This window comes from Pan paniscus, chromosome 1, assembly GCF_029289425.2.
Source record: "Pan paniscus chromosome 1, NHGRI_mPanPan1-v2.0_pri, whole genome shotgun sequence".
In the NCBI taxonomy this organism is placed as follows: Eukaryota; Metazoa; Chordata; class Mammalia; order Primates; family Hominidae; genus Pan; species Pan paniscus.
The window spans coordinates 16,066,140-16,088,373 of record NC_073249.2 but is presented as its reverse complement, the minus strand read 5'-3'; the positions used below and the strand labels follow the sequence as shown (position 1 = coordinate 16,088,373).

General features: G+C 42.6%; 1 protein-coding gene across 2 annotated transcripts in view; it reads right to left on the bottom strand.

The window, feature by feature from the left end:
• PCNX2 (pecanex 2) overlaps positions 1-22,234 on the bottom strand; it is a 309,377-nt gene that overhangs the window by 135,780 nt on the left and 151,363 nt on the right. For both annotated transcript variants that reach the window (XM_024927813.4, XM_034949151.3), the window contains 2 exons: positions 17,121-17,262; positions 12,426-12,603 (listed from right to left, as the gene is read on the bottom strand). In XM_024927813.4, coding sequence (XP_024783581.4) covers positions 12,426-12,603; positions 17,121-17,262 — 320 coding nt within the window. The remainder of the gene's footprint in view (positions 1-12,425; positions 12,604-17,120; positions 17,263-22,234) is intronic.

Genomic DNA, 22,234 nt, shown 5'->3' with positions numbered 1-22,234 from the left:
TCTCCTGCCTCAGCCTCCCAAGTAGCTGGGATTACAGGCGGCCGCCACCATGCCTGGCTAATTTTTTGTATTTAGTAGAGACGGGATTCCACCATGTTGGTCAGACCGGTCTTGAACTACTGACCTCAGGTGATCCACCCACCTCAGCCTCCCAAAGTGCTGGGATTACAGGCATGCACCACTGTGCCTGGCCATAAATCTTTGATATAATGTGATGAGAATGATACTTGACCTACATGGTCTTCCTCGCCAAAACACATAACCCTAATATAAATACGAGGAAAGCATCAGACAAATCCCAGTTGAGGGACAGTCTATAAAATACCTGATCAGTACTCCTCAAAACTGTCAAGTCATCACAAACATGGAAAACATGAGAAACTATCACAGCCAAGAGGAGCCTAAGGAAACAGGATAACTCAATGTATTCTGAATGGGATACTCCATCAGAGAAAGGACGTTAGACCAAACTCAGCACGTCTGAATAAAGTGTGAACTTTAATAGTAACACACTATTTGGGCTCATTAATTATGACAAATGTACCATACAAATATAAGATATAAGTAACAGGGAAATAGGGTGTGGGGTATATGGGAATTCTCTATACTATCTTCATGTCTTTTCTGTAAATCTAGAATTATTCCAAAATACATCTTTTAAAAAACATCTGGCTGGGCGTGGTGGCTCACACCTGTAATCCCAGCACTTTGGGAGGCCGAGGTGGGCAGATCACGAGGTCAGGAGTTCAAGACTAGCCTGGCCAACATGGTGAAACCCCGTCTCTACTAAAAAAATACAAAAATTAGCCAGGCATGGTGGTGGGTGCCTGTAATCCCAACTACTTGGGAGGCTGAGGCAGGAGAATCACTTGAACCCAGGAGGCGGATGTTGCAGTGAGCCAAGATTGTGCCATTGCACTCCAGCCTGGGCGATAAAAGCAAGACTCTGTCTCAAAAAAAAAAAAAAAATCTTCTTGTAATACGAATGCAAATGAAAGACAGTTGTGTCTATCACAACCAAGTGGAATGCTTAAGTTAATGACTTGATGAAGGCAAGTCTCTAAAGACATTGTTGTGGACCTAGATATGAATGAGAAGAGATTTGGGAAGAAAGAAAATGTGGACTACTTTCAGATTGTTTCACAAGGAACCTTCATCGTCTCAATTCAAGTAGAATAAAAAACAGAAATGGAAACTGAACACCCTAGAAAATATATCATGGGCATAGTTCACTGAAAAAGACCATATAGTCATTCTGTAGATTCCCACTCAAAGAGAAGTCCTTGCCCTCCATCAGAATACTGGTAATGGAAGTTAATGTGTAAGTTTTTAAGTTATTATAATAAAGACAAGTATATAGAGGTATCATTTATTATTTCTTGCTTAATTTTTTTTCAATTAACCAACCAACCACCTGCCAGATTTAGTTGAATATAAAGTTTCTACTGCACTGGTCCTTCTTCTCCTCATTCTCATTCTCGTTTTCTGTCTCATTATTTCTTTATCATCTATACTTTCAAATGACAACCAAGCGGCTGGTATGTAATCCAGACAAATTTTCCATAGAAAGCTGTAGACAATTTAAGTTTTATCAGAGCAGATGTACTTTCTTAAGGATGGGATGCCGTAGGGTATGAAGAACACTAGGCCTTATGAATTGATGTTATTATGGGGGTTAGTCTTATCCAGCAGACAGCAAACTGTGAAATGACCTTACTGACAATTCCAGAATTACGAAAAAGATCAATAAATCTGACAAGTCCATTCTTCAGCGCAGTGAGGGAAAGTGAGCTAAAAATAAACTGAAAATGGAGCATGAGTCAAAACTATCTCACCAAAAAGATAATGTAGGGATGCTATGACCACCACCTTATTTCAGGATAATGAGAATTAGTCAGTCCACATACTGACCCTGTGAAGGAGGTGGATGCAGATGTTACCATCCAGAAACTTGGAGGAAGCAGAGGGAAACACACTAAGATTAATGGCACCAGAGGAAATAACATTTGTTGTTCATGGTTTTCCTGGCTGGGAATGCCTAAGGACTCAATTCTTGTACTAAAAGTGTCAATGCTTGCATTTTAAATGTAGAGATGGCATCATTACATCATTAAGTGCACATTGCAGACTAGTCTTTGCATCACACATATTTAGCATGTTTATTCCTGCAAGGGCAGTAGACTAAATCCTTCACAGGTAATAAAAACATCATATTTAACACCATTCACCTCTTCTGGACCAATAAAGAATCAACAGCCCTAAAGTGGTTGTGATTGTAGAGTTTTCCCTGAAAGACAGCCTCACTGAATTCTCCCAAATACCCACATTTAAATACACTGATCTGTGATCAATGAATATACTTGGTCATTTACAAATAGGTATTGAAAGCTCACCCTACTAAGGGCACTAAAGAAAGCACAGAGGATACAAAGAAGGAAGAACAGAGTACCTGACCTTGAAGAACTCACTCTGTTTCAGGACCACCATGGTGTCAACCTCACCAGTGGCTTCTCTGTTGCTAAATCTAGTAGTGGCATTTCAGTGTTTCAGTGTTGAGCTTTGATCTCTGAAGGCTCTGGCATTGCTGAACTATTCCTTCTTTCTTAAAACTGTTTTCTTTCTTGCTTTCTATTATACTGTACTTAATTTTGTTTCATGGGTCACTTCTCAATATTTTGTTACATCTTCCTTCCTCTACCTGCTTCTTAAATGCTGGTCATCCTTGTTAGTAGCAATAGTGTTTTGGAATGATTCTCTATTGAGACCCTTTCAAGAACATCCTCTTGACCCAGCAAGTCCAATCCCGGCGGTGTATGCTTCTAAAACACTCACATGCACCAGTATGTTAAACATGACCTTCTGTGTAGTCCAATGCAGTGGCCACCAGCCACTTCCATCTGCTTCCCCTGACTTCTAGTCCCTGTGGTTTGGTTGAAATTCCAGGGGTGGGCAGGCAGTCCAGGACTCATCAGCTAGGGAACCCATATCCCTCCTACCATTGTACCTGGTTCAAGAATGAACATGTGACACAAAACGTGAATGAGACTTCTCCCCCACCCCAAGACTTTGGCTGATACTATCAAGAAAGATACTCTCTCTTTTGGGGGAGGATTATTAGTTATAACAATGCTATAAATGTAGAACTGCTAGTGACCACAATTACCACCACGTAGAGACAGCCAGTCTAACTATGAAGTCAACAAATGGGGGAGAAGGAGAAATAAAAACAGATCTTCAATGCCATCATTAATGCCTTTGGGTCATTCAGTAACTTACGTAAACTGTTAAATTCTCTTTTGTCAGCTGGGCGCAGTGGCTCATGTCTGTAATCCCAGCACTTTGGGAGGCCGAGGCAGGCAGATCACCCGAGGTCAGGAGTTCAAGACCAGCCTGACCAACATGGTGAAACCCCATCTCTAATAAAAATACAAAAATTAGCCAGGTGTGGTGGCGTGCACCTGTAATCCCAGCTACCCATGAGGCTGAGACAGGAGAATCGCTGGAAGTTGGAAGGCAGAGGTTGCAGTGAGCTGAGATCACGCCACTGCACTCCAGCCTGGGTGACAGAGCAAGATTCCGTCTAAAAAAAAAAAAAAATTATCTTTTGTCATTAGGCCAGTTTCATTTGGGTTTCTGTGGTTTGTGACCCAAGAAGTTCCAAGTACCACAGAAAAGCTTGGAAACAAACTAGGTGCCTGTTAATAATGAAATAACTCATCAAATTATGGTATATGCTATAGCATTCTCTGCAGGGGTCAAAAGGAAGAGGTAACATGATATGTACTGTCATGGAAAAGTCTTCTAACACATATTTTAAGCAAAAATGGAGGTAAAAGGCAGGTACAGAATGAACCTATTGATATTTTAAATGTGTGTGAGTGTGTGTGTGTGTGTGTGTATGTGTAAATATACCGGAGGACTGGGAGGATTTATTCCAAAATACTTACAATAGTTATCCATAGGAAGAGGTTAGGGTTAAGCAGACAGAGATATGCATTAAAACTGACTTTTTTTGTATTTTCCATTGCTTTTCTAATTTTATCATGATAAGAATATATTTAGGTATTACTTAAGTAAATTTAAAAAATTATTATAAAATGAGAAAAATCCTTTTTTCAAGGTTTTTATGTTTGACCTTTATGGCTCTCGTTCCACAATCTAATACATCAAAGCTAACATCCTTTTCCCAAAAACGTCTTTCTCTTCATTATTCCCTAATCTAGTTACTGACACCCCCTTTCATCTAGTCACTGAAGTATGCTGAGAGCTCTCCCAGAGGTGGCTTTCACCCGCAGTGCACTCTCCCCCGTATCTATCTGATCACTAAACGTAATCAATTCTCTCTCAAACGCCTCCTGAATTTGTTCCCTTCTTCCCCTCACTTCTGCCACCTCGGTTCAAGTCCTCATGAGTTGCTTGGATGATTGCAATAATTTCCCATTCAGTTCCAAGACTCCATGTCTTCTCATCGTTTACTCACTTCCACAAAGAGATATTTCCAAAATGCAATTCTGATCTGTTTTTCCTCTGCTTAACAGCCATCAGCTGATATAGGAATGAAGTCCAAACTCTGTGGCATGGCATGCTGGGTCCTTCGAGATCCATCTCATAGACATCTCCAGGTTCATCTCTCACTTTCCCAACCATCCACTCCCCTTTCCAGGTTTTCACACTTCCCAAATTTCTCACGGTTTCCAGAATGTGCCAACTCCTCTCTTGCTTCTGTGCCTTTACACATGCAGCTTCCTCTGCGTAACTCACTCCTCCCTGCCTTCTTTGCCTGACTTACTCATTCTTCCTGAAAGCTTAAGGTGAGCACTGTATTTGGTTCTCTCAGGTTAGACTGGGCACTTGTGCTCCTGAAACTCTACCACTATCACCTCCCTTATCATCCTTTCTTGTAATTATCTCTTTACTTGTCTGCCTCTTTTTCCAAACTCTCCAAGCAGGGAAGGCAGTATCACAAAATACAGACTCACAGCCAGACTGCCTGGCTTTGAATCCTGCCCTACCATTGTATAGCTAAGAGACTTTCTGGCAATTCACTTAATTTCTGTGCCTCGTTTTCTCACCTGTAAAATGAGGCATATCCACCCACAAAGCTGTTGTGAAGATTACATATGTTATTATGCACAAAGTGTTCAGAACAGTTCCTGGCCCACAGAAAGTACCAAACATTTGGTATCATTTGTATTACTAATAATCTTTGGATAATACCTAGCGCAGTGCCTGGCAGGCACCCAGTAAGTGCTCAATGAATGAACAATTGCTTTTTTGAACAAAGTATTTTGAACACGTACTTCTGTATAAGTATGTATTTTTTTAAAAAGTGGCTCAATTTTAATCCAAGACTTTCTATCTGTACTCACAAAATAAGGAAAACGCCATTTAGAAACTTCAATTTCAAATAACTTGAACACCCAGCGTGGTAGTCCATGACAAAGCCACACATCACGGTTCTGGTGCGATCATTCATACAGCTTTATCATAAATACAACCTCATACATTAATTTTCATCTCCTAAGTGGCAAAAGTGTTATGTCCCATGTTGAACTAATGGCCTGTAGAATTTTATGTCTAATGTATTCTGGAAATGCTGGCAGAATGATCCTATGGCAGGATTTTCTCAAGTTCTGCTTTTACATCCTGTGACAACCCAAAGTTACCATGATTTTAAAAACAATGTTTTTTTTTTTTTTTTTTTTTTTTTTTTTTTTTTGAGACAGAGTCGTGCTCTGTCGCCCAGGCTGGAGTGCAATGGGATTATCTTGGCTCATTGTAACCTCCGCCTCTGGGGTGCAAGCAATTCTCCTGCCTCAGCCTCCCGAGTAGCTGGGATTACAGGCATGTGGCACCACACCCAACTAATTTTTGTATTTTCAGTAGAGATGGGGTTTCACCATGTTGACCAGGCTGGTCTCAAACTCCTGACCTCAGGTAATCCACTCACCTCAGCCTCCCGAAGTGCTGGGATTACAGGCGTGAGCCACTGTGCCCGGCCAACTATGGTTTTTAAGAACTTTTTCAGGGCCAGTGGGAGGTCATGAAAGAGTATTTGTCATCTTTGCTCCTGTAACAGTCAATATCCCTTGCAACCAAATATCCTCATCTGCATGTTTTACTGTACCCTAAAGACCGAGACAACCAGAAATGTCACCAATGAATAACAAAAGTTCTTAAAAGAATGACTGAAGAAGCAAGATAAAGAGAGGGAAGGGATCGAGGAAATGAAGGAGCGAGGAAAAAGGATGTGTGGTTGGATGGTCCCATGTCTCAGGAAGGGACATGCAGAGACCGTTCTTTCTCACTGCCCTCCTGAGAGATGACTCACTCTTGGCGCCTCCTCGGCCTTGGCGTCCACTCTGGCCATGCTTGGGGAGCCCTTCAGCCCGCCACTGCGCTGTGGGGGCCCCTCTCTGGGGTGGTTGAGGCCAGAGCCGGCTCCCTCAGCTTGCCAGGAGGTGTGGAGGGAGAGGCGCCGGCGGGAACCTGGGCTGCGCGTGGCACTTGTGGGCCAGCTAGAGTTCCGGATGGGCGTGGGCTTGGGGGGCCCCGCACTCAGAGCGGCCCCGGGCAGTGAGGGGCTTAGCACCCGGGCCAGCAGCTGCAGAGGGTGCGCTGGGTCCCCCAGCAGTGCCGGCCCACTGGTGCTGCCCTCGATTTCTCGCCGGGCCTTAGCTTCCTCCCCACGGGGCAGGGCTCCCGACATGCAGTCCGCCATGCCTAAGCTTCCCCCACCCCGCCCCGCCCGCGGTGGGCTCCTGGCAGCCCAAGCCTCCCCGAAAAGCGCCACCCCCTGCTCCATGGCGCCAGGTGTCATCAACCAACCACCCAAGGGCTGAAGAGTGTGGGTTCACAGTGCGGGACTGGCAGGCAGCTCCACCTGCAGCCTCAGTGCAGGATCCATTCAGTGAAGCCAGCTAGGCTCCTGAGTCTAGTGGGGACTTGGAGAACCTTTATGTCTAGCTAAGGGATTGTAAACACACCAATCAGCACCCTGTGTCTAGCTCGGAGTTTGTGGATGCACCAATGGGCACTCTGTATCTAGCTGATCTGGTGGGGACTTGGAGAAACTTTGTCTAGCTAAGGGATTGTAAACGCACCAATCAGCACCCTGTCAAACGGACCAATCAGCTCTCCACAAACCAGACCAATCAGCTCTCTGTAAAATGGACCAATCAGCAGGATGTGGGTGGGGCCGAATAAAAGCAGGCTGCCGGAGCCAGCAGTGGCAACCCGCTGGGGTTCCCTTCCACACTGTGGGAGCTTTGTTCTTCCACTCTTTGCAGTAAACCTTGTTGCTGTTCACTGTTTGGGTCCACGCTGCCTTTATGAGCTATAACACTCACTGTGAAGGTCTGCAGCTTCACTCCTGAGGCCAGCAAGACCACGAACCCACCTGGAGGAATGAACAACTCCAGACGCGCCGCCTTAAGAGCTGTAACACCGCCAAGGTCTGCAGCCTCACTCCTGAAGCCAGCGAGACCACGAACCCACCAGAAGGAAGAAACTCCGAACACATCCGAACATCGGAAGGAACAAACTCTGGACACACCGCCTTTAAGAACTGTAACACTCACGATGAGGGTCTGCAGCTTCATTCTTGAAGTCAGTGAGACCAAGATCCCACCAATTCCGGACACACTCCCACCCCCTCAACCCCCCCCCCCAACACACACACCCACGTATCCACACACATGCAAAGCCAGGCTGCCATTCACTAGGACGTGTCTCACCCACTGTCTCAATACACGGCTGCACTTAATTTGTCTGGTGGGTTCCAGCCTTGGAACTCAATATTTCTGCCCCCCAACTTGTGTGTGTGTGTGTGTGTGTGTGTGTGTGTGTGTGTGTGTGTGTGTGAGAGAGAGAGAGAGAGAGAGAGAGAGAGAGAGAGAGAGAGAGAGACGGAGTCTTGCCTTGTTGCCCAGGCTGGAGTGCAGTGGCGCAATCTCGGCTCACTGCAAGCTCCACCTCCGCGTTCCCGCCATTCTCCTGCCTCAGCCTCCTGAGTAGGTGGGAGTACAGGTGCCCGCCACTGCGCCCGGCTAATTTTTGTATTTTTAGTAGAGACGGGGTTTCACCATGTTAGCCAGGATGGTCTCAAGCTCCTGACCTCATGATCCGCTTGCCTTGGCTTCCCAAAGTGCTGGGATTACAGGTGTGTGCCACTGCGCCTGGCCCCGCCCCCCCCCTTTTTTTTTCCCAGATCTGGCAGACTTAAGAGACTAGGCAATATTCATCCTCCAGACCTCAGGGGGAGTGGGGAATTTGGGGGCTTAGGGAGGTAGAGAATATCATGAGGGCAGGGCCTGGGCCCTCTGGAAGCTGTCTGTTTCCTTCCTTGGCCTCCTGGCGCTTTGATCTCACTCTCTCACTAATCACTTCTCTCCTCCCTTTCTACCCATAAAGCCTGAGGGATTAGAGGCAACCAACTTAAAATAATACTGTGTCCTATATTTGGGCAGCTCCTTTCTTCCGAGGAAACTGAGTGCCCATCCAAATGTTGCTTCATTAACCTCAGAGCCCTTCTGTGAGGGGGGCTGCCAGGCTAACGATAATTCTCTATTTAGTGAAGCAGGAGCAAGGCTGAGGGAAGGGCTGGGGGACATCTGCAGTGGTCAGAGGACAAGACCTGTCATAAGCAAGACTTCCATGAGTCTAGTGGACAAGTAACATTTCACATTGTGCAAGGAATCATCCCAGAGAGCCGTACTACCTGTAAGCACAACAATGGGGCCTTCTAGAAAGCCCCTAGGAAATACATTCAAAGAGACTTTTTTTTTTGAAGAAAAATATTAAAATGAGCAGAATGAAAAGGAGCTGTCAATTAGGACTTTCAGGCAGAATCTTTACAGGGGACCTTAACTGTGAACTTCTCCTTGATATAATCATCTTCTGTCACTAATATCCACTGGCTTTTTTCCAGGAAAATCACAAACACTCTCTTTCTTTCACTATATTCTTTTTCATCAGAGAATAAGATCTTGCTTCTCATTCCAGAAAACTCATTGTCACCAGCTCTCTGAAGATAAAGAGTGATCCGGCATTAGCAGGAGGCGAGATGGGCCGGGATTCAGAATCCCCAACTTTCCGACTTGCTGCCTACTTTCCTTGCTTTTGTCTCACTAATTTTTCTTTTTTTTGACACTTAGCCATTATCCCAGCCTAAGAGTGGATTATTCAAATAATATGTGCTAATGCTCCCTCAATTAGAGAAAATAAGAAAGCTGCCACTCTGGTTCTATCTGAAATTATTCATATTTTAATTGGTGCTTCAAAAAAGATGATGGCAAAGTGAGTCGAATGCCTGCACAACTAAACTTTTGTGGATTTCGTTTTAGATCTTTTTTTTTTTTTTTTTGAGATGGAGTCTCGCTCTGTTGCCCAGGCTGGAGGGCAGTGGTGGGATTTCAGCTCACTGCAATCTCTTCCTCCCAGGTTCAAGCGATTCTCCTGCATCAGCCTCCTGACTAGCTGGGATTACAGGCACCCACCACCACGCCCAGCTAAATTTTTTTGTATTTTTAGTAGAGATGAGGTTTCACCATGTTGGTCAGGCTGGTCTCGAACTCCTGACCTCGGGTAATCCACCCTCCTGACTTCAGGTAATCTACCCTCCTCGGCATCCCAAAGTACTGGGATTACAGGCGTGAGCCACCGCGCCTAGCCTAGATCATGTCCTTGTCAGGTTCCATCCTCCCCATTCTGCACAGGATGTCGCTGAGTGTCTGCACTGACTAGAAGGACGACTGACAGCCATGCTTACTCCCTTTCTTTGTCCCTTGAAAGCCCCTTTGGTGAGATACCCACTTCGAGCCACATATTTTTGTCAGTGGACTGCTGTCAGTGCAGAAGGCTGTCAGGATGAGGAAAGGCGGCCTGTGCTCCCATAAATGAAAGCCACTCTTCTTACTACAGGTATGGAATTATTTAGAAGCCACGCCTAGGACTCTTACAGAAAGAAACCTCACTCCTGTTCACCTGGGGCCAGTCACTAATACAAGGTGATATGAAACTGACAGTTCAGTGTGGAAAAGTGGCCACATTCCTTCACAAACACAGTGTGTCACTTCCTTTTTCTACTTACATACAGCTTTAAAAACACGACCTTCTATTGGAGAGTATGTTCTACTTAACTTTTTTCAGTTATATTGACAAATCCTCTTAAATGACTTGCCATTATTATTTTCCATTTTACAGGAAACTGAGGCTCAGAAAGGAATATAAACATCATCATGTCAAAATGTAAATAATGCCTGAGTCAGGATTGAACTCCTCTGGCACATTTTACATCTTTTTTTTTTTTTTTTTTTGAGACAGGGTTTCATTCCTGTTACCCAGGCTGGAGTGCAGTGGCGCAATCTCAGCTCACTGCAACCTCCACCTCCTGGGTTCAAGCAGTTCCCCTGCCTCAGCCTCCTGAGTAGCTGAGGCTACAGGGGCATGCCACTACTCTTGGCTAATTTTTGTACTTTTTGTAGAGACTGGGTTTCGCCATGTTGCCCATCCTGCTCTCGAAATCCTGATCTCAAGCAATCTGCCCATCTCAGCCTCCCAAAGTGCTGGGATTACAGGCGTGAGCCACTGTGCCAGGCCACATTTTACATCTGATGATAAACTCTTATCCCTGCAAGCAGTGAAGTAATTTCTAGTAACTTCACAAATAGTTTAAAGATTATAGGATATAATGTTACATTTATTATGTGAGATAACAGAAATTGACAGTTAATGAAGGAAAATAGCTTATGGAAGCCTGTGATTTGAACAGTAGAAAAATGGGATAAGTTAATCAGAACAGAACAGAACTCAGCAAACAGGAAATAAATGTTTGACGAAGGCCAGGGTCTACAATAAAATACAGAAATTGGGGCAGGCTGCAGAAGTAATAGTGAGAAACCAATGGAAGATGACACAAGAGGGATGTAGGTGACTGAAAATTAGTGCCCAATTGGAGTTATAAGAGGAAATTGGGGCCAGGTGCAGTGGCTCATGCTTGTAATCCCAACACTTTGGGAGGCCAAGGTAGGAGAGTCACTTGAGGCCAGGGGTTGGAGACAAGCTTAGGCAACATAGCAAGACCCTATCTTTACAAAAAGTTTTTAAAACAATTAGCCAGGCGTGGTGGTGCATGCCTGTGGTCCTAATTACTCAGGAGGATGGGGCAGGAGGATCACTTGAGCCCAGGAGTTGGAGGCTGCAGTGAGCAATAATTATGCCACTGCACTCCAGCCTGTGAGTGGCATTGTGTTTGTGAAGGAGTGAGACTCTTTCTCTAAAATAAAAAACAAAGAAATTCACGTGCAATGATGGGGTGGTGGCAATTACTTATGAGGCCTCTTTAGTATGATACAAGAGTTTTTGATTTTTGTTACCTAAGAGAATCCAAGAGAAAGGCAGTAGAAGGAAGAGGTAAGTAATAGAAATAAAGATGAACGGAACTGATTAAGAGGTGAAAAAATTTTTAAAATTTAAAATTTAGAAAGACTTACAATTTAAAAAATTATTAACTAAAAGGGGAAAGGTGTTGCTGAAGTCAGTCTCCAGAATAAACCCCGTGGCTGCTGTATTCAACTGCCAGTGTGAGTGTGAACACCACGTGGAAGAGGTTGTATCATCACTGAGTTTATTTACCAAGAGTTGTTCCAAATTTCTTTCTATTTCTGCTTACAAACGTAGGTTTCATTACAGTGATCAGGCTAGATATGGTCATGGAGAACTCCCAAGTATCCAGAGGATTTTATTTCTCTCCCATTAATTAAACACTAGATACGAGCCCCATATATTTGCCTGAATTATAAGTAGGATTTCTCATTGCCCATGTATGAAGTTGCTCAACAGATGAAATCTTGACTTCAGACAAACTAAGCATATTGGAAATACTCCAAGAGACTCTGCTCTTGGGTACCAGTTCCTTAAATTTATCTCAAGAGGCAAAAAGAAAAGAAAAGAAAAGAGAAGAAAAAATGAAGGAAAGCAGGAAGGCAGAGAGGCGGGAAGGCAGGCAGGCAGGGAGGGAGGGAGGCAGGAAGGCAGGAAGGAAGGTAAGAAGGGAGGGAGAGAGGGAGGGAGAGACGGAGGGAGGGAGGGAGAGACCAGTGAACTTGGTTGCTAATCTTTAATTCATAGCATTTTAAGATCTAGGGAAATCTTACAATGAGATTGTTAACAGAGAAGAAGGTAATAAAATTTCAAGTCACACTAATGGCTAATTCATTTTAATTAGTGATTTTTAGCAAATAACATGGCATACTTACATTCCATGGGCAGTTTTCCCCAAATGGTAGCAAGAGTTTAACATACATGCATAATTCAATTTCATATCCTCCCATAATTTTTTTATAAAGAATAAGTTTTAAACTCTTAAAACATTTGATAAGAACAGCCCCCTTTAAAATGTTAAAATGAATAGCTAATTCACTTGCCTTGCTAAATAAAATGGACACCATGAAGAAATCCAGTAAGAAGCTCTCTGAAATATCTTTGTAGTCAAAGTGGAAAAAGATGACAGTGAAGCTCAAGTTAATAAACTGGTAAACCGGGTTGCAGAATGATGTCCGCAACAGCTTCATGCCAGCAATGATCATCAGAAAAATGTCCCAGCTGTTGGAAGCAAAAGAAAAGATGCAATCAATGACAGCGTGCACACTGCTGGATGAGTTTCATTTGCTAACACTTCTCCAGGATTGACGGTTCATTAAGCACTTTACAGGCACAAAAAGCCAATCTAAGGGGCCCCATTATTGTCTGCATTTTACAGGGGTATAAACTGAATATCAAGGAATTTGAGGAACTTGTCTAAGGTCTCAAAGGGGCAGAACAAAAATGGAAATTCAGTCCTGAGTGACTCTCAAGCACATTGTCTTTGCCATTACAACAGACATTTTCTTTCCATCACATGCTTTTCAAAGTCCCTCATGTTCTCCAGCAAGGGCACAGAGCTCCTTCTGAGCTTGTCTGAATTCACTACTGCAGTGATGATGGACATTTCCCAGAAATCCTAATGCCAAATGAGAAAACAGGCAACATGCTGCCCCTGCTAGAGTGAGCTCAGTGTATGCCTCTTCATGAGAAAAGAATCCAATTCGAACAGTGACATAACAGATAGGAAATTCTGAATAGAGAAAATAATCCAGTATCTTCATAAAGCCTTTTCTATTTCTACATATTAACTTCCAATGTTTCTCAGCATATTTGTCATCCTAGTGAACATAAGGTTTCTGCTCTCCCTTTTTTGTTGTTTAAAATTATATCATCAATGTGTTTTCCCCCCATAGAATGGACCTTTTCAGTTAAGGAGCTCAGCAAAACAGGCAAAGAAATACCCTTCTAGGATTTTGCTTTGAGGACTGAAGTCCTGAGTGCTCTTACCTAAGGAGTCAGATTATTATTATTTACCCATGTAGGGAGTATGTGTCATGTGTACAATTCTCCAGATGATAAAGTCAACAATGAACAATCCATCTTGAGATTGGAGGGCAAATGATCACATGCCAGTGTAGCCCAAGAGAGCAGGCAAGTAAGTGCCTTCTTGAAGGGCCTGGCTTTCTGAAGACAGACACTGCACATTTTCACCAGATTCCCTCCAATTCTAACATGCTATGATATTTGGCAACTGCAAGACAGAGGTGGGAAAATTTCTAGAAAATGGTTGCACTTCTAAGAGAGGCTTTCTTTCCCTGGCTCAGTATAGAAAACTGGGGCCATGCCTCAATTTCCCTAAACCTAGAAGAATCTTGGACTCAGGAACCTTATCAGCATTATGAATATCTTATCCCAGAATGAGGTTATTTAAGAAGTACAAAATTGTCATTTTTGTCATAAAAAATACAATGTTGGAAATTCCATATGCCTCAATCTGCTGTTTTTTGTGCCTTCAGACCTAGGACTGCAGTTGTTTCCACCTTGCCCCAGGATGTGTGAGGTGAGGTTTGCCCAAGGCCTTGTACGGCAGGCTTGGATTTGCTTCTGAGAAAAACTAGCACTTGATTCCATGCATACATCACATGGGAAAGTCTGTCTTTAGCCTCAACCTAGAGCCCTCTGTGTTCCTGCAGCAAGGCTGAACATTGCTCCATAACTGGCCTTCCTTTTCCAGTGCGCAACTAATGCCCAGGATGAAAATACAGTATGAAAAGATGACGTCAGGTCCAGTTGCCTTTGACAACAGCCCAAGGTACAAAAACCTAAAAACCCCTGTGGGACAGCCAAAGCCCTGTGGAGAAACCCCAATGATAAGGTATCTGAAGACTTAGGGATATTTTGGTTTTCAGGGGAGACTGCTGATTTTCTGGGTTATTCAGGCAAAATCCAGTTGAGAAGAAAATCTAACTTTCTGTTTCTGTGACCAAGGTTCCATGAACTGCATCCATTTTATGTTTAGTAGGGATGACTGGTTCAAACTGTGGGAGATCTTAAGGACTCATGTGCATGGCCTTTATAACATTGCAATAGTAACAGCTACCATTAATGACTCATAGATCATTGTATACAGCAGGTCCTCAAATAACGTTGCTTCATTCAATGTTGTTTCAGTATAACATTGATGGGAAAACAAAATGGATTCCTGGCCAGGACCCCACTGTCGGTGTGGAGTTTGTACATTGTCCTCATATCTGTGTGGGTTTTCCTCTGAGTTCTTCGGTTTCCTCACACATCCCAAAGGTGTGCACAGTAGGTGCACTGATGTGCTGACATGGTCCAGTGTGAGTGAGTGTGAGTGTGTTCTGCGATGGGAGGCATCCTGTCCAGCATGGGTTCCCACTGGGCACCCTGAGCTGCCAGAACAGGCTCCAGCCACTGGATGCACTGAATTGGAATATATGGGTAAATAATTATCTTAATTGTTTGTATTAATCTTTCCTAAATGTATGTATCATTCACATTTATTTCAATGTTTAACATTAAAGGTGTTTTGGTCTTTATTTAGAAGTTCGGTGATGTTTTTGTGACCAGAAATACGCTATGGAACATAATTCTTGTTTCTATCAATTAGCCCACAGTAAACTTTGTTTTATTTAGTTGTGTATTGGTTTTTATTAAAGTCACAGTTTTCAAGAACTTATCCAGGATGTTACGTGAAGATAGACTGCACTTAGCTGAAGGTTTTATAAAGGCTGAGGTAGCAATTGGTGAACAATGCCCTGGAACAGAATGGAGAGCATCCTCTTAGATCAGGCTAAGAAACAGGAGCACCTAACAAGATACCCCAGTTCACCGACTCATTGATTTACCAGACCCCTACTTGGTTGTTCATGCATTCATCCTTCTAATGCTTACTAGTGGTTTGCTATTGAAAAGTTGAATAAGAAACAGTGTCTGCTGTTGAAAAGTTCACTCTGTGACTATTTAGTACAATGGCTCTCAAAAATCACAGGGAAGGGCTGGGCTTCTCCGGTTTAGAAAAGGTCTCAAAGTGATACCAATATAGAGTTTCCTGCTATCCTGTTTGAGAACAGTTGGTCTAGTAGGGTGCCTGAAACCTCGAAAAATGTTTTGTTTTTAATTCTACAGATGCATCAGGAATAGAAAGGAATTTCCACCTTTGGGTTCTGAGTGAAACAATTGCTGATGTTATCATCTGGGAGTTGAGGATATTCACAGCTATATAGATAACGTGCACCTTTCTGACTTTAGTGTCTGGAAAAAAATTACAGGGGATGGAGAATAATATTACTTCTAAATGGACCCTCTCTGAACTATTTATTTGACTCTGCTAGAGTCTTAGCCCTTGCATCTGCCTTCTCTAACAACTTGGCCTCAACCCCACAGGCTTAGCTCAAGGTCCTTGTCCTGAAGTTGAATAGGGAAAACTTTAAATCCTTTAGCTCAATTTCCCAGAGTGGCACTGGTACCTTCTTTGCTACTCTGGCTTTGAATATGTGTTCCCATTCGAGAAACTGAGGCTCTGCCTTGTTCTCAGGGGGAGTTGCAGGGTCAACCAGGACTGTACCATACTGGGAATCCCTGCCCTAGAGAAGCTCACAAAGTTCTAAATTCTGGTCATCTCCTAGATTGGGTCCCACTTAAACTGTATAAGGGGTCTGAAGTCCAATCATCTGCTTTTCTAAATCCAGTGAAACTAATTCTCATCCCTGGATTTGAAGTCTAGAATTTTAAGTATCAAAGAACATAGAATTCTTGCCCTGGTCTGACAGAAACAGGTCTGGACTAGAAGGAAGGCAGAGTTCAGTAAGGACAGGTTATGGGATCATTTCATTTAGTGTCTGCTTTGTGTGACTATGAATCTACTCAAAGTCCAACAGAGTATTAAAATGCCTTTTATCTTAGCCTGCTCAATCTTTGGAGAATATTAATTAATTTGTCCTCATGACACCCTGAAAGGAAGAGCAGGTTTGAATTAGCATGTTTGGGATTATGCATCAGGGTTGACTTGGATACATAGTGTTTAAGCAACGTGACTAATGAGCAAATCTGGGAAAGAATCTCTTTTATATCCTCCTACTCTAACAACTTCTTTGACCAGCAACTTTTGCCTTTCATCAGAATGACAAATCTACAGATTATCAAGGAGATTTCCATGTTGTAAATTCAGAATTAATTTTAATATATGAAACCAATAACTCGACTGTACATTGTTAATGCTTTGAAAGACATGGGCATCTTGACAGAATGAAGTCTCTGTGCCAGTTTTTAAATTACGAGGCTTCTCTTGATAAATTCAGAGACAGCAGTGACAGTGATTAATTTCCCCCTCCCACAAGCACAAAATGATAGAGTATTTGCTAAATGAAATGACACGAGGCAGTTCATAAAGCTCTAAGCATGATGTTAAGAACTCCAGGAATCCTGGACTCACACTGTGCTTCCGTCTTCTTATTAAGGCTCACTGACTAAGCTTCTGCAGGATGATTTTCAAATCTACTGACATTTATTCACAACATCATTTCAAGCAGATCTAACTTCATTTGCACCCCAGTCACTCTACAATAACTGTCTAGCTCCAGTGGGTTTTGAGTAAAAGACCACCATGGCTTATTTTTACATGGCCAATCACAGTCGGTAAAGGTTGGCTTCTTCTGCAGATTGTTTACAGAAAATTCACTCGATTTTGAAAATGTAACCCAAATCATTATGAAGATAAACCATTAACCACTTACTGGGTACCAAGTCTCCGGTGATTGCTTATTAAAAATGCATCAATAGTGAGGGCATTCAAAATTAGCGCTGGGTACAAGATGTATTTTTCAAAACACTGAAGCCAAACATAGAGTTTTTCGAACCACATTAAATGGGCGACATCTGAAAGAAATATAAAAACCACTTAGAACAACCACCGATCAAAGTATTTTTCTTTAAGTACAGGTAATAATAAGTAATATTCCCCCCCTTTAATTCAAAAGCTGCTAATTAAGAACTCGTGATACTAGACATGATATACCATTTTTTTCCAGGCAGCAACTGTTAGCTTTGCTTCTACACAGTTCATAAATAATAATATACATACAGTAATATAGGCCAGCATCCCAATTGTTCAAGTCAATTGATTTCTTCATATATAATTTACTGAGACCAATGAATGGGCTGTCACATAGCATCAAGTCATCTTAGCGTAGTAAAGGTGGAAGGTGAAGGATGAAGAGTTGGAAAAAATCCCTTATGTCTGTCTCCTTTTAAGCTAGGGTTCACTTCTGTGGCTGAAGCTAGTTTCTGGGCTGTCTTCTCTCCCTTTTTAATCTTTAAACCACAAACAAATCCCTGGGCAATATATGCAAATAAGACACAGCTGACTCCCAAACCCCAGCCACTATGAATCTATTACCTTCTTCTGAGTGCTTACAACAAAGGAAGTACCATAAAGATTGAAGTCTATTTCCATTAAGGGCTAAGGTTTTAAGTTAGACCAACCTGGGTTTGCATTCAGTCTCTACCAACCACTAGTGAATGACCTTGAATTATTAGCTTCATCTTTTCGAGCCTTAGTTTTTTGTGTCCTGCCCATCCTCTGAGTCTGCTGATGGGGAAGAGGTTCTTTCCACCTCCTACTCCTCATGGCAGGAGATGGGGTAATGAGGAATGCATGCTTGCCCATCTGGGGAGCCCGTGCTTTTCTCTCTGGGGAGGAGGAGCAGCTGGTGTGAGTGGTCAGAGCAGAAACTTCCTTAGGTCACATTCAGCGGTGGGGAAATGCTTCATCCCTGCCTCTTGGAACTGGAACAATAGCCAGGACTCTCCTCTGCTTCCCAACTTGAGGAGAGCACAGCAGGTTCAGGCCCAGGGCCCTCGGCTAGACCCCTCTCATTCCCTGCCCCCTCCTCTCTGTCTGTCAGTAATTGGGAGGCTGCAGTGGGTCCCCACCTACCAGCAAATGAACCAGCTCTGCTGTGGGCTTCATGCTCTCCACAGCAAGCCTCAAAGCTTAAATCTGCAAGGTGCCAGGCAACTCCATTACACCTCTGGAATCACATTCTTCAACAATTTATAGTAAAAAAAAAAACTATACCCTACAATGACCTAGAGTTAAAAAGAGAGTTATGTAGTTTTTACATTGGGTCGCACAAGAACCACTCACAAAAGAGAAAAAGTTCAAGCTGAAAAAACAGCCTGTTCCTTCCAGGTCTCTTATCCAAGATTAGCATACAAATTGTCTGTTTCCAATCAGCTTCACTGGGGCTCTGCATGACAGATCTCAGGAAGTACCATAAACACACACACACAAATAGAAACTATTTTACTTTCTACTTGATATGGCTCATATTTCTATATAAGAATATATCATCTTGGTAACTCAAAAACAAAACTACTTTCATTTGATTAAAAATATGAAGAGAGACCGGGTGCGGTGGCTCATGCCTGTAATCCCAACACTTGGGGAGGCCAAGGTGGACAGATCACTTGAGGTCAGGAGTTGGAGACCAGCCTGGCCAACATGGCGAAATCCCGACTCTACTAAAAATACAAAAGTTAGCCCGGCATGGTGGCATGTGCCTGTAATCCCAGATATTCTGGAGGCTGAGGCAGGAGATTCACTTGAACCCGGGAGGCAGAAGTTGCAGTGAGCCGAGATTGTGCCGCTGCACTCCAGCCTGGGTGGCAGAGAGAGACTCCATCTCAGAAAAAAGAAAAAAAATACATATATGTGTGTGTATATATATATCTGTGTGGGTGTGTAAATGTGTATATATATATGGGTATATATGTGTGTGTATATGTATGTGTGTGTGTGTGTATATATATATATGAAGAGAGACTTGGCATTCAGAAATCTTACTTGAAAAGAATTCATTCGAATGGGCTAGGAATGGTGAGAATAGACAGCGTGAAAGTCCTTCAAGATATTGGAAATAAAGTATTATCAGTACAAACACTCCAACAATGAGCTTAATAAATAGAAGAGACAATGAGAAATCATCCAGATAAAAATAAAAAGAAGTTTTAGTGACAGATGAAACAGGGAGGAAGAGTGGGAGGAGAATAAAGTTCAAAGAGCAAGGATGTTGGGCAGGAATTCAATGTTGAATATTCTTAATGGACAAAGTATAATTTTTTCTGGAGTAGATTTGGAAATGTGTTATTTCATAATGAATGTTTTATACACAATAAAGTCTAGACATATTAGACATTTTACATACAAAGGATTTTAATCTGTTGTGAAAGTATGTGGGCTGTCACATAGCATCAAGTCATCTTACAGTAGTAGAGTAGTAAAAAAAAATCTTCAAGACCACTCCTGCATTCCCTCCCAGCAAATGTCTTTGACCACCACTTTCAGGAGAAAATAAAGTCTATGAGGTACAAATGCCCTCCAACTACAAATTCATTTATACTCATGTCTACTACTGGCTCCTCCTGAAGCCAAGCTCCATCCATGTCCTGCATCCTGTGCTCCTGCCATCTTGGTTCAGTAGCCACTCCCTGCCTCATCACTAGCTCTTTCCCAAGGCAAGTGGCAAGATCCCAGTCTTCTCTGTGTGGAAAACTCACCTTCCACCCTGAACCTCCTTCTAGAGCTCACTCTGGCCTTTTCTGTACTTCTCAGCTTCTTGGAAAGCTTGTCAATATCTGATGTTCCCACTTCTGTGTCTCCCACTTACTGGGGACACCTCTGCCCCTGGGTATTTGCAGCTACCCTTGCCCTGACATGCATGTGGCAGGACCTCTTGTGACCTCCTGATGGTCAAATAACTGATACTTCTCAGTCTCTCTTACTGGATTTTCTGAGGCATAAAACATCACTAAATCCTCCCTTCTTTTGAAAACTCGCTCTGCCCTTAGCTTCCCCATCCCACCATCCCCGGCTTGTGCTCAAACCTTTTGCTCTACTCTTCTCCCATTTCCTCTGTCATCTCCTCTTCCCCTATCCCTGGTCATCTGCTTTCCTTCTCCCCCTATTATTTTTCTTATCTTCTTGAGCTAATGTCTTCAACACCCGTAACTTTAATTATTACTTCCATGCTGATGACACTCAAATCTATAACTCAATATCTCATCTTTCTCCTGGACTTCAGATCTAAATAATCAATTGAATAGCTTCATCTGATGTCCCAAAGGAACTTTCAAATACAACATGTCACAAACGTAATGCTGTCAACCTGTACACACCTTCTCTTCCTCATACATTCTTGCATTCACTTAGCCATGCAGACAATATACCCAGAGTCATCCTAAATCAGCTCTTCTCACTTCTCATAGCTGTACGTTGAAATCACTTCGGGGCAAAGCTGAAAAACACTGTCCTAAATGGTGATTCTCAAACATCAACATGCAAATAAGTCCCTTGTTAAGATGCAGAGTCTGATGCAGTAGGTCTGGAATGGAGCCAGACATTCTACATTTCTAATAAACTTCTAAGTGATGCAAATACTCCTGGACCTCAGGGAATACTTTCAGGAACAGCAGAGCCAGCAGTACCAGCATCCCCTAGGAATTTGTTACAAATGCAAATTCTCAGATTCAATCCTGGACCCACTGAGTCAGAAATTCTGCGGATTGGGCCCTGGGCAAGGCAATCTGTGTTTTGACAAGTCCTACAAATGATTCTGATACATGCTCCAGTTTGAGAACCATTTTCTGGATGATCTTCCTCTATACATGGAGACTAAAGGACTGAAGGACTAAACTGGGTTGATTCCATGTGCTCACTCTCTGCATGTCTATCCCTTCTTTTCTGTCTTCCATGCTCTTAATCACTTTTGTCTAAAAAATTATAATTATGTTTTATGCAGATAAACTGTTTCCTAAACCAGCCAGATGTGTACACTGTATTCTAATCCTTCTTATCTGTCTCTACTTGAGGACTTGTTTCTTGCAATGATCCCCCATTCTCCTGCATTACTTGGATTTTTTTCTCTTTACCGAATCATTCTCATCAGAAAAAAAAATTGCTATAATATCTTCCATTAAAAATATACCCCAAGCCTGGGCAATATAGGGGGACCCTGTCTCTACAAAAAGTTTAAAAATAAGCTGGGCATGGTGGTGCGTGCTTGTAGTCCCAGCTACTTGGGAGGCTGAAGTAGGAGGATTGCTTGAACCCGAGAGGTTGAGGCTGTAATAAGCCGTGATTACACCACTGCGCCCCAGCCTGGACAACAGAGCATAGACCCTGTCTCAAAAACATGAAAAAAATACCCTCTTTTGGCCTTACATTTTCTTTCAGATGCTGGTTATTTTCCAGGCACTACCCGGAAAATATTTTCATTTTTTAAAAATGTAGCTACACTCATTTTCTCAACAACCTTATCTTCCTTTTCTTTTTAAGTTTACTTCAGTCAGGTAACTTTTTAAGTTTACTCCAGTCATCAAAACCTAGTTATAGAGTATATAACTAGGTGTAGAATTCATAGGTTATCAGGTGTGCATATAGCAAGCTTCAGCAGATAATGACAAATAATTGTCCAAAGGTATTGTGCCAATTTACACTCTCGCAGATGGTACCAGAGAGTTCCTTTTTGTTCCACATCTTTGCCAAAATGTTTTTTCTCTTCTTAATTTTTGCCATGCTGCCCTGTGTAGAGTGGTATCATATTATGGTTTTATTTAACATTTATTTAATGACTCATGCAGACAAGTATCTTTTTACATGTTTACTGGCCATTTGGATACACACTTTTGTGAAGTAGTTCTTCATTCTGTTGCCTGGTTCTTTTTCCTATTGGATTATATGTCTTTTCCTTATTGATTTTTGGGAGTTCTTTATACATCCTAGGTATGAGTCTTTAGCCAGTATATGTATGAAGAAAAACTTCTCCCATTTTATGGTTAGATTTTCACT